General features: G+C 38.9%; 1 protein-coding gene across 2 annotated transcripts in view; it reads right to left on the reverse strand.

Annotated features, from left to right (window-relative positions):
* The window catches only part of DMXL1 (Dmx like 1), a 157607-nt gene that overhangs the window by 72867 nt on the left and 72232 nt on the right, over positions 1-12508 (reverse strand). For both annotated transcript variants that reach the window (XM_054031319.1, XM_054031318.1), the window contains exons 17-20: positions 8393-8620; positions 4766-6466; positions 3569-3679; positions 532-701 (exon numbers count right to left, since the gene is read on the reverse strand). In XM_054031319.1, the coding sequence (XP_053887294.1) occupies positions 532-701; positions 3569-3679; positions 4766-6466; positions 8393-8620 (2210 nt within the window). The remainder of the gene's footprint in view (positions 1-531; positions 702-3568; positions 3680-4765; positions 6467-8392; positions 8621-12508) is intronic.

The raw sequence follows: 12508 nt of genomic DNA on the forward strand, positions 1-12508 counted from the left end.
AACAGGTGTTTGTCCAACCCTGTTCTTAAAAACTTCAAAAGACTACTTCCCTTGAAAGCCTATTGCAGAGTTTAACTGCCCTGATAGCTAGAAAGCTTTTCTAATATCTAACCTAAATCTCCCTTGCTTCAGATTAAGCCCATTACTTCTTGTCCTCGTTTATAACTTCTTGTCAAGTTTATAACTTGAACTACCTCTTTCACAAAATGCAGTGAAATTCAACACTTAAAATCCGTAAAGTGACAAGAAATGAAGCAACCCCCCCACCCCATGCCCTCCCTATGGTTAAAAAAAAAAAAAAAATCACGTCCTTCAGGAAGCACTGAATTCTTCTCCATCCCACTGCTGTTAAATTCTTGACCCTTAAGGCCCTCTAATCATAGCATCCCTGTAACTGAACAAGAGTTAACAGGACGCTAGTGTACTTCAACCATTTTCGTATAAGGAAACTGGGTAGCATAATTATTCTAGGATATATGAATAACTGGTAATATGCTGTAAGCTAATTTGTTTTCAGTAAACTATATTTACCTTTTCTATGCATCTGCGCAAACTATGGGTATTCCGAACCCACCATCCTACACCCATAGCTCTGAGTTCTGACCAGGTCGGATCCCCTTTCTGCACAGCAGGGAGCATGTTCAGTAGTTCTTCTTCTGCTACTGAATGAAATGCCCAGGCAAAGTGACGAGTAGACAAGCCTATACAATAATCCACAAAAGAAAAAAAGTACTCGTTCAGTGACAACAAAACCTGAAAGACAAACTGCAAGTTCAGAAGGTTTTGTCTTTGATTTTTAACTGTGAAAGCACAAGACCAGAAACTTGGTAGGCATTAAAACAACTGCAGGCCTTGCATTCCTAGTTTACACATATGTGAAAGTTAAGTACTGTCTTACAAATGGACAACCTGTTTATTATTCACTTATAAACTGGCCATTTCTAGTTCACGGACAATAGACGTAATGTCCAAAATATAAACTACTAAACACAAATATCTGCAGAGAAATGCCCTTAAAGATAGCTAGTGGCAATGTCATACCTATGTGAAATTTTGCATATTTAATTAAGTGAAATTTACCAAAAAGTTCAGAAAGTTTAGCTTAATTTTGATTAAATGCTAAATTCCAAGGAAAACTAACAATACCGACATGTTCAGTGAAAAGTTTCTCCCCCCTTCCTCTTTTTTTTTTTTTTAAATCATGCCAAGTTTTAATGTCTAAATTGTAAACATTCTGGGGTTTTATTTCTCCTGAAAAAATCATCTTCTCACACTTCATCAAATTCCAAAATAAGAAGTCAAATTTGGAAACAGCTTTCAGGAAACAAGCTTTTGTAATCTTTTGGCACAGAGTATTATTTACCCAAAGCAAAAAGGAAACATGGAAAATTCTGTCCTAATTGAGCATTTTACAGATAAAAAGGACTGTAGCTACAATACGTTCATAGTTGGCTTTTTTTAAAGTTTTATGAAGTATCAAGCAAATATTTCCATCATTAAAGCATTTGGCTTGATGAAATGGCTAAATACCCTTTAACTTTCATGAAATACACTGTCATTTTTATTTTAAGACAGAACCATACCAAACAGACCCACCAACGAAATTTAGTATGGAATAGTACGAGACTCTCAACCATTTTCTTTCTGAGGCCCCCCAAACATGCTATAAGAACTCCACGGCCCGCCTGTGCCACAATATTTGGTTTTCTGCATATAAAAGCCAGGGCCGGCATTAGTGGGTAGGAAGCAGGGCAATTGCCAGGACCCCATGCCACAGGGCTTCACTGAAAGCTAAGTTGCTCAGGACCCCAGACTTCAGCCCCACGCAGTGGGACTTTGGTTTCTGCTCTGGGCCCCAGCAAGTTTAACACTGGTCCTGCTTGGCGGATGCCCTGAAACCTGCTCGCGGCCCCCTAGGGGACCCCGGACTCCTGGTTGAGAACCACTGACATAGTACTCCTTTAAGTCTTCTGTTCTGGTGTGGTTTGAACGAAGTGAGTTTAAATTCAGACTTATGATCATATTTTGTGCCTGTACAGTCAATTCGGCATGCACTTTCTAAAACTACCTTGCTGCATTTCAACATTCAGGATAATCTACTGTGCAAGTTTACTTCTGAATTTGCTTATTTTCTTTTAAGTATCATCAGGACCTACAAACTTACATTACATTTAGAAAAAATCAGTATTGTTATTTTTAAGTTACAGGTAATCTTCAGCACGTTAAGCTACTGGATCAACCATATCTGTATTCAGCTTTGAACTGTGCTCAACTAGGAAGTTTACACATGAATAACTCACTAACCCAAACATTACTGAAAAACAGAAATTACATCCAATCTTGGTTTGCTTTACAGAGCTCATCAAGAAGTAGAACCTAAACCAAGGCTGTTGAAGACATTTAAAAATAAATAAATAAATAAAATAATATATAGAGCCTTTGCATTTGGCCAGTCTTTAGCAAATATGTCTTGCCTCTTTAACGCTGACAGGAATATTTTACTTTAAAGTACAAAGCCAAACGTTTTTGGTTTTGTTTTTTTTAAAGAAATTCAGCACCAAACGGCCTTGCGAAGTGGCAATTTTCAAGTAGGTAGCACTAATGACAGTCCTGAGTTAGATAAATACTATAAATATCTGATTATGTCAATTCTGTAAAAAACTTTTTTTGCAGCACATTTTATACTATACGTTACTGTTCAGACTGTAATAGTGTTAGATGCTACAATGCATATGAAAGTACTAGTTTGTCCTTTTTTGTTTTAACTTGATAACAAATTAAACTCACCAAAAGAAATACTGAAATTGTGAAAGCTATATATTAATTTTATCCAAGAGAAATTGCAATTAAACATATGTAAAGACGATCATAGAACTGAAAGTAGTTGCTGAAAAGGACTGCTATAATCACCAATTAAAAATAAAATCAGTTCAAGTTTGGTGATTTATTCTAGCAGCACTGCTCCTCAGCAGAAGTTTGCTGGAAGCATGGAAACAATCTAACTTGATTATGGGTAAAATTTTCCAGAAGCACCAAAAGTGACTTAAAAAGCCTAAATCCCATTTTCAAAAGTTACTAAGGCACTTCAGCTCCTAAGTCACTAATGTTTTCTGAAAATTCTTACCCTATGCTCTGAGTCTTTCATGCTAAAATAAAATAAGCACTAAAATGAACTGTTCTATACAATGTTCAAATAATGTCTTGTCATATTACTCATTTCTAAACAATGCTCTTTCCAGTATTTTATAACAGAAATTCATAAAAGGATATCTTTACCCCAAAGAGATTAATCAAGAAGCATGCACACAACAAGTTAACAAACAGCTATGTTACTCTTCAGCATGAGCATGCGCAGGGCTTGCAAGGCAAATGGGCTGTTAGGACTTACTGCAATGCTCTCTGCAATTCTCTCATACTACAATTCTGCATGTATTTCAAGTCTGCATGCAGAACTGTAGTATGTAATAGATAGAAATCATTTAAATTGTTAAATCACGCGAACACTGTCTCCCCTCCCCTCCCCCCCACCCCCCCAAAAAAAAAAAAAAAACCCGATCTGTAGAGTTACCTTGGTGAAGTAGCTGGGCTCGATGGACAGGAGGAAGTGAGGTTGTCAGAAATGTGTGCAGCTGAACAGCCAGAAGGAATTTTAAGCCACATTCATCAAGCGTTTCTCCACCTATAAATAAAAATTGAGTCATATTTTCACAGAAAGAAAATACATATGAAAGGAACTTGAAAAAATGGAAAATGACTATAAATAGCTCTCTCATTTCTCTTTGCTAGACCACTATCTATGACGTCACATTTAAAAAAGAGCTCATGAATTCAGTGATTTAGTCAACTCTTAAACCCCAAACTAAAACACTAGTGACAAAGAAACGAAGGCAATCTCAGGGTGGACTAGTGGCAAAAAAAGATGCATGCCCTGAGCAAGTTATGCTTTGCAGAGTAATCTAGAACTCTAAGAAAAATCATACTTTCCCTATTCTTTCAATCAGTAACTAAAAACAATAAGCTGCTTATTGTATCAAAGTATTATACAACTATTATGTTGGATAAAGGGAAAAAGCTTGTTTGATAAAGGGAAGTGCATTCATAGGACGGTGAGAGTTAAATTCTCAGGAAGAAACTCTTCTGATTGTTTCTTTAGATTTAAACAATAGCAACCATACAAAAAGCTCTTTGGATCCTAACAACTGGATTTATAATCCAACTATAGCCATCCAACAGTAAACCAACGCGCATCTCATCCCCACCTAACCCACAAAAAACACCCATACAAATAACGAATTAATTCAGCTAGTTATTACATCAAAGCTGCAAAATAACCTTAGTGTCCCCAGAACATACCCTCAAACCTTCCCAAAAAGCCTGTTAATTTCCCCCCCTTCTCCCAGCATGCTTGGAAGGTCACGTTTGAGTTATTTCTGACCAAGGGCAAAGCACGTCTCAGTCTTGGGCCCCTCAAAGTGAACACACATGGTTCATGATTATATCAGTCAACAATAACAAATGAAAATACTTCTGAAGTTCTTAACTTAATTTCTGTAATAAAAGTGTTATGAAGAAGTTTGCAATTTTAAAAAAAGGACTGTTTACCTAAACAGCAGATGGTAAAATCTTGTTCGATAGTACATCGTACTAGTACAACTGAATATTTAATACACTTATCTGGAAAGACATTTGCAAGACAATAAAAATCCTTACAAAAAGGCTTGTGAATTACAAGAGTATTGCCTATCACTTAAAATATATAGCTTACCCTGGTTTCTGTCTCTGCTTTCTCCAATATCAGTACTGGTAGTAGCAATTGTATCTGCCAAGGCCATCAATGACATTTGCTCCATCCTGGTGAGACCTGGTAAGCTAGAATGCATCAAGTGACGAGAAAGAACTTGGGCATGCTCTGGTCCAAAGTAAGTTGGGCTGTACTGAGAAAGATCAATGACCTTTGGCTTTGTATTATCTTCATCTGCTTCAAACACGGTAAGATCATCTGTATTTAGGCTGGAGTTTTGAAAAAGGTCTTCATAATTTTCATCGGGTAAACCATTTTGTTTGTTTAAGTTATTTTGATTGTTGGATTTCTCTAAACAAAAATGTGAGCAGTCATCATCTGCAGCAAGCAATGCATACAAAGGAAGTGGTGGAACAGAGTCTATTTCTGTATAGTCTGTATTCTCAGTTTTGTTGAATGTCTTGGGGTCTCTTGCAGTGCTTCCACTAGCACTAATTGTGAGAGATCTAAGTCGCCGATCATGATTAGGTTCAGATTCATTTATAGCAACAACTTCCCCAGCAATACATTTCACCAAATGAGAGAGGATGGCTTTTGCTCTACGTACTTTACCAAGGTCCATAAGCTCTAGAAGCTGGAAAGGGTGGTACTGAGGTAAAGTTGGACATAATGCATGAGCTGCTTCAAAAAGACCAGAATCTTCCATTTCCACAGACAGATCAAATGCAGTTCTCTTTCCACTAAGTTTCTGTGCAAGACTTGTCATGGATCTGGTTAAGGTTCGCTTTGGTGGATGCAGGCCAGAACCAGCTGACTGGCTTTGTTTCATTAAGCTAGTAATAGATGGTGTGCTTCCACTGTAAGAATCACTCGTAACTGACTCTTGTTTTGAAGGGGATTGCCACTGAGAATAAACATGCATTTCACAATCCATCCCAACTACAAGGATGCCATCACGTACCCAAGATAAAGAAACTGGCAGAGGAGGTGATCCTTCTACTGAAGAAACTAAGTCCACGCACCGTAGCAGTACAAACCTACAAAGGGATGTAACTTTTGCATTTTCCCACAGTGGCAATGCAGACATCTCCTTACTACTTTGGTCATGCATGTTCCCAACCAGTTGGCCAAACATATAAAGCTTTGATCCAATTCCTACTGTTAGGATATGTGATCCATCTTCCTTAGACATCCAGTCTAAGTGAACCAAGTGCTTTGTGCTGGGCAAAATCCTCTCATTATTAGATAAATAAACTTCTTGTTTATTGTATGCCATTAAATTACTGTCAATACTAATGGCAGAGTCCAACATTATGCTTATTTCATCTAAATGAAGAGTCTGTTCCAGAATCCAACATGATCCTCCTGTAGATTCACATTCAAAAATACTAACATGCATCATGAAATCCTGAGAACATCGACTATTTTTAGATGTCATCTGCTTGTATGCTACAGCTAATCTATTTGTATGTGCGCAACTAACTTCTATTGGCCTGCCTGGAACATTCACAGTACTACTACTAAGAAGTCCATCCTCAACAAGTAGTGGCCATTCTTCCCATATATACGTAACATTACTATTTATAGTATACTCTGGCGTAGAAGAAACCACTGCCTCAGGAGTCACTCTGCATCTCCAGAACCTAACTTTTCCATCTGAGCAAGAAGTTGCCAGTAGATAAGGGGCATGACAAACTGGATATACGGAGGAAGAACTCAGGTGTCCTAAAATTAAAACAGAACAAAAACAAACCAAGTTTCACAGCAGGGTCAAATAATAAGTAACCATACATAAGGTTTTTTTGTTTTTTTGTTTTTTTTTTTTTTTTTAAATACAAGGGCCAAACTAAATTCACTCAATTTTCTTAAAGCTAATACAGTTTGGTTTTGGTTCATCCTACAAAGTATCTAGTGCCTATTATTTTACTGACACAGAATAATGATTACAAGCATTCAGAGAGAGAAGAGGTGAAAGGAACAAGTTGAACACAGTTCTACAGCGACACTTGGGGGGAGGGGGAGTGTCAACCTATGTAAACAGGCCCAGTTAAATGTTTTAAATTATTTCACTTCAAAATTTTAAAAAAACCTATCACCAATATGAATGGAAAGAAGCATTATATAAACAGTAACTTGTGGCTCCAGATATGTTAAGCAATAAAAGCAAATTTTAATATCGACAACACAGATAATCAGTGTTGGAACCTGATGACACACAAAATATGGATCATTTGAATTGTAAGCTCCAAAATAAATTGTGCACTAGTGACAAGTCATGACATGGATTTATAGACCTTTAATTAAAAATGGATTTCTCTGTCCATGTATATACATGGATCCATACCCCGCTTCCCCAGTGGCCACCAGAGAAGCTCAGACACGCTGCAGTTGCTGAATCTTTGAACATAGCTGGAGCTTTCATGTTGGTGTATTTTCATAATCCACGTATGTGAAGTCACACAATTATGAAGTGTGTGCACTTCACACTGCAATCCAGGTACTATATGCTAGCTAGTGTGACAAAGTTCTGTCCTTGACTCCGTGGGTCCTGTGTTTCCTGATGGATTTTGCTAACCTCAGAGGCTCACTGTGACCCTCCACATAGCCCTTCTCTCTCTAGAGGCAAGGGTCACATCTACTGAGCCATTTTCATCATAAGCCAGCAAGGGAGGTGAGGAGAAACAACCCTCCCTCGCACACTCTGTTGTCTCCCAGTATCAGTGATAAATCAGGGAGGGCACGGGGGAGCCCGGGCCCACCCTCTAGTCCGGGCTCCAGCCCAGGGACCCTAAAATTAGCAGCTATGGAAGCCTACTTTTTGGAAATAGGACATGTACAATTCCCTGGGCTACTTCCCCACAGCAGCCTCCACTCAATATCTTCTTCACAATTACCTCAGGGTCTCCTTCCTTGCACCGGATATGGATTCGTACTACTTTGTTCCTCCAACAGCACAGCTCCCTCCTATAGCTCCTGACAACCACACCAAACTGACTAACTGGGAGGCTTTTAACTAGTTCCAGCCAGTCCTTGATTGGCTTCAGGTGTCCCAATCAATCTAGCTATCTCCACTGTCTTCTAGAAGGATCTTAATTGGCCCCAGGTGTCTTGATTAACCTGGAGCAACTGCCATTTCATTACCATGGTACCAGGGATTTTTTTAGCCTGGGGCTAACATACTTGTTCCTAACTACTTTACTGCAGGCATCTGGCCTTGCTCCTTCACACTAGCTCAAAACACATGCTCCCAATAAAGGGTCTGAATATCCTAAGTAGTCTTCATAGGAGATGTATGTTGATGGACTTAACATTATTTTTTAATATAAAGTCAATTTTCCTGACAAACCACATTTCACTACTCAGGACTGCATATTGCCTTTTACTTGCAGAAATCCTTGGTCTAGAGCAACATTTTTCACTGACTAGCTTTGGCAGGAGCTCTGTTGCAGCATTTGGGCCCCAGGAGTAAAAACCAAAATTTTAAAGGACGATGTATTTTAGTATTCTTTTCAAATCTGGTTTCCACATATTCTTGAGTTCACTAGGTATTTGTTAATTTGTTGTTGTTTTAATTCTAATAACGCAGGAAACTCATAGAATACAGTATACCAAGATATTTACTAGTTCTTTATTTCTTTTAAAATTACAGACCTGCTGATGGTTTAACACTTATTATTTCCACTCCTTCTGGTAAATTCAACTCTTGACTATAAACCATTTCCGAAGAGAGAGTCAGACGACTGGTACTTTGAAGGTTTGCTCTACAGGCCCGATATTTCTGCGTGAAGGGAGATTGGATCTTCTCTGGATCCGGAGAGGAAGAATATAGCTCTTCATGATGTGACACTGCTTCAGCTATATTTGAGTCTATTTTTTCATCTAAAAAAAAAGTTTGCAATGTTAAGTGAAAGTTATCGTAACATACGACAATTGTTTTATGAAAAACACAGCTGTCACTGAAACAACAAGAGGGGATACAATTTTAAACTTGGTTTTTGTAAGAAGTGAGAACATCATAAAAGAGCTGGTTGTAGGACATAATCTTCGATTGAGTGATCATGAGTTGATTCAGTTTAAATGTAATGGCAGGTAACCAAAAACAAGTCACTAACTCTGGTATTTTACTTCAAAAGGGAAGTCTTTGGGAAATTAAGGGAATTAGTTGAAGAAGTCAACTGGACTTAACAGCTCAAGGACTTAAATGTGGAGCAGGCTTGGAATTTCTTCAAATCAACCATACAAAAATTATTTGCAATTTGCATCCCAACCAAGGGGGGAAAATTGTAGGAAGAGACATGGCTGGATGAATAACCACTTCAGAAAGATTATTAGGAATAAGCAAAGAACATATAGGGAAAGGAAAAAGGGATTGATTTGCAAAGAAAGCTGTATCTTGGAGGATAGAAAATAGGGGAATAAAGAGAACTGCTAAAAGTCAAGCTGAATAAGCTCTTGTCAAGAAAATTTAAAAAATAAGAGGAAAGAATTTGGTAGTTATATAAATAAAAATAAGATGCAAAGATGAGATTAAGCTGCTATGCAGTGCCAACGGGAAGGATATTAAAAATAATCTAGGTATGTCCCAAAAACTGAGTGAATACTTCCCCCCCCATCTTTCAAAAATGATAATATTGAACATGTGCCTAAAGGCAGAATAACTGGTGGAAACGAGTGTACAGAAATGGAAATTGCCACATCAGAGGTGCAAGAAAAACAAAAGTTTAATGCACTCAAAGTGTGAGGACTAGATAATTTCCACCCGAGAATACTGAAAGAACTGGCACATGAGATTGCTAGTCCAATAGGTAGACTTCTTAAAAATCCTTGCATTCGAAGGCAATAGCATATGATTGGACAATAGCTAATGTCTTACCTATATTTAAGAAAGAGAAAAAAGTGATACAGTTCTGTGAGCCTGATCTCAGTATTATGCAGGGCTTAGAACAAATTATGAAGGAAAGAATAATTAAATTCATGGAGGTACAGGGGATGTAATGCAACACGGGTTTACCAAAGGTAGATCATGCCAGACTAACCTGATTTCCTTCTTTGAGAAAATAACTGACTTTTTAAATTTTAGATAAGGGAAATGCAGTAAATCTTATATACTTGGATGTCAGCAAAGCAAAGCCAAAGCACACATGGAAAATGATTATTAAATTAAAAAAAAATGGGGATTAGTATAAGATTTGTAAGGTGGACAAGGAACTAGATAAAGGGGAAAAGGCAATTGATTGTTCTGAAAGGCGAACTATCTGGCTGCAGGGAGGTTACTAGTGCAGTTCCTCAAAGATCAGCCTTGGGACCAATCTTATTCAACACTTATTAATGACCTTAGCACAAAGAGCATGAGTGCTAATGAAATATGCTCACGATACAAAGTTGGGAGGCATCATCAATATTGTATTGGAAGATCAGAATATTGTATAGGAAGATCCGGATGATCTTGAAGACTGGAGTGATGGAAATGGGATGAAATTCAATAGTACTAAGTGCAAGCCCCTGCATTGAGGGTCTAAGAGTAAGAATTTCTGCTGCAACCTGGGGGCTTATCATTTGGAAACAATTGAGGAGAGAGATCTGGATGCATTGGTAGATCACAGGATGACTATGCGTCACCAATATAATGCAGACATGAAAAAGGCAAATGTGATCCTAGCCTGTACCAGGCAAGGCATTTCCAGTAGAGAGAGAAGTACTAATTCCTCTGAAAGAGGCAATGGGGTAAGACCTCATTTGGAATACTGTTAAATTCTGGTCACCCATGTTCAAGGAAGATAAATTCGAACTGGAACAGAAGCAGAGGAGAGTTACTGAGGATGATCAGGGGAATTGAGAGCCTGTTTTATGAGGGGAAACTGGAAGCGTGTGGCTGGTTTAGCCCAGCAAGGATAATATGACTGTTCTTGATAAATACCTTGGGGGAGGGGAAAGGGTGAAGAGCTATTTACTGTCTTGCTATACTGAAAGGAGGACAGGACGGACATGATACGGTTTTAATCAGGCTGCAATTTTTATTATTAGATGTCTGGGACTACCCCGTCAAATTAAAATATACAGTGCAGGTAACTCCGTGTTCAATATCTACCCGGGGTGACTTTTATCACCCCCGCTTTTTTTAATCCAGGCCCCCCAGCCAACCTATTGCTGGGACCTTACCATTCCCTCCATCCCCAAACAAGGATTAACGCAGGCAATAAGAAAGGGCGGTTGGCTGCCTGCTGTACCACTCATAGGAACCCGAACCCCCTCATTCCACTCCTTTAACAAACACCTCCTTTTTAAGCCCTTTACCAAACCATTTATCTGGTCACTGCATACCTCCCCTGTGGAGTACTTGCACTGGACATCTGCCTCACAATTATATGAGTTGCAACATCATAGCTTAACTCCCTTCTCTACTCACAATAACAAAGCCCTCCCTGAACCCGCTGTGGGGAAGGCAAATAACGCTCCCACTCCACCTTAGCCAATCTGGTGGTGAGGAATAATTCCTCCCAGTCCCCTTAGAAAGGAGTGTGACTAGCATGACGCCCACAGCAGGTCCTGACCAAACCTGGTATTTTGCCACCTCCATGAGGAGGGAGGTAAGGAGGAAGGGTGCTGCTCTGCCTGGCATGGGAAAAGGGGTCTTCTCCCACCGGCCTTGCTCCTTTTCAATTCCACAGCCATTCTGGTCCCTAGGGGGATGAGTCAGCACCACCATGCTGACCTACTACCCTTTTGCAGCAGCCTCTGAGCCTCTCTCTCCCGCTCACCCCTAAAGCGTAATTTCCTTTCCTCTGGCAAGTTGGACAATGCATGTCTCTCCTCCTCCTCCACTTAAAGGTGCACTGCAGTCAACTTTAAGGACAATGCTGTCACAAGAACAAATGTGTATGAAACTGGCCATGAAGAAATTCGGGCTGGAAATCAGAAGAAAGTTTCTAATAATTTCCCTGCCATTGCAGAGGCCTCAAACACCTCAGTCCCTCCTATTCTCTGCCTCCAGAACATAACAGTCTAGTCTCCTGTGGGCTGTAATATTTTGATCTAAATTTCAGTTGTTGGGTTTAGGGTGAAGGTGCTGCGTGATTTTGGTGGCCTATGATATACAGGAGATCATACTAGAGCTGGTGGCCCTTTCTGGACCTAAACTCTATGATTACATTTGATTAAAAAATTCTGTGTGTCCTGCGAGTAAAAATCTTAACGATCCCTTAAAAGCAGAATTTAACGTAACAAATTAACTTAACATGGATCAACCCTTGTTACATGGATCAAAATGGATTTGCAGAGTAGGGATGGATCAACCCTTACTGGACAAGCAACAAGTTCTACATGTCAAGTCCCTCTCTAATTTCTGAAGTGGTTGGAACTGCAAGCTTCAAACCCTGTATAATATAAAGCAATGAAACTATACTGATCCAAAAAAAATTAAATCTGTCAAAGAGGACATGTGTACATTAGTTCTCACAATAAGTTAACTCTACATGTATTTTCAGATAGAGTGTTAAATGCATATCGTAACATGTAATATATATATATATATATATATGCAAAATGGCACTAGTTTACTATGAACATTTTAGAATTTGTAACTTTAAAGTTGCATGAATGATTTTTCCCCCCCTTCTTTTTAAGGAAATAAGTGCATGAATCAATAGAAAGTAGAGACTAGGACAGAATTTACCTGGAAAAGCAGAAAGGAGACACAGCTAAGGTATGAGTTTGGAAAGTGAAGGAGGAGTAGAAATGAGACACTTACCAACCCTGCTGGAAGGGAGT

Source organism: Malaclemys terrapin, chromosome 6 (genome assembly GCF_027887155.1).
Source record: "Malaclemys terrapin pileata isolate rMalTer1 chromosome 6, rMalTer1.hap1, whole genome shotgun sequence".
Lineage (NCBI taxonomy): Eukaryota > Metazoa > Chordata > Testudines > Emydidae > Malaclemys > Malaclemys terrapin.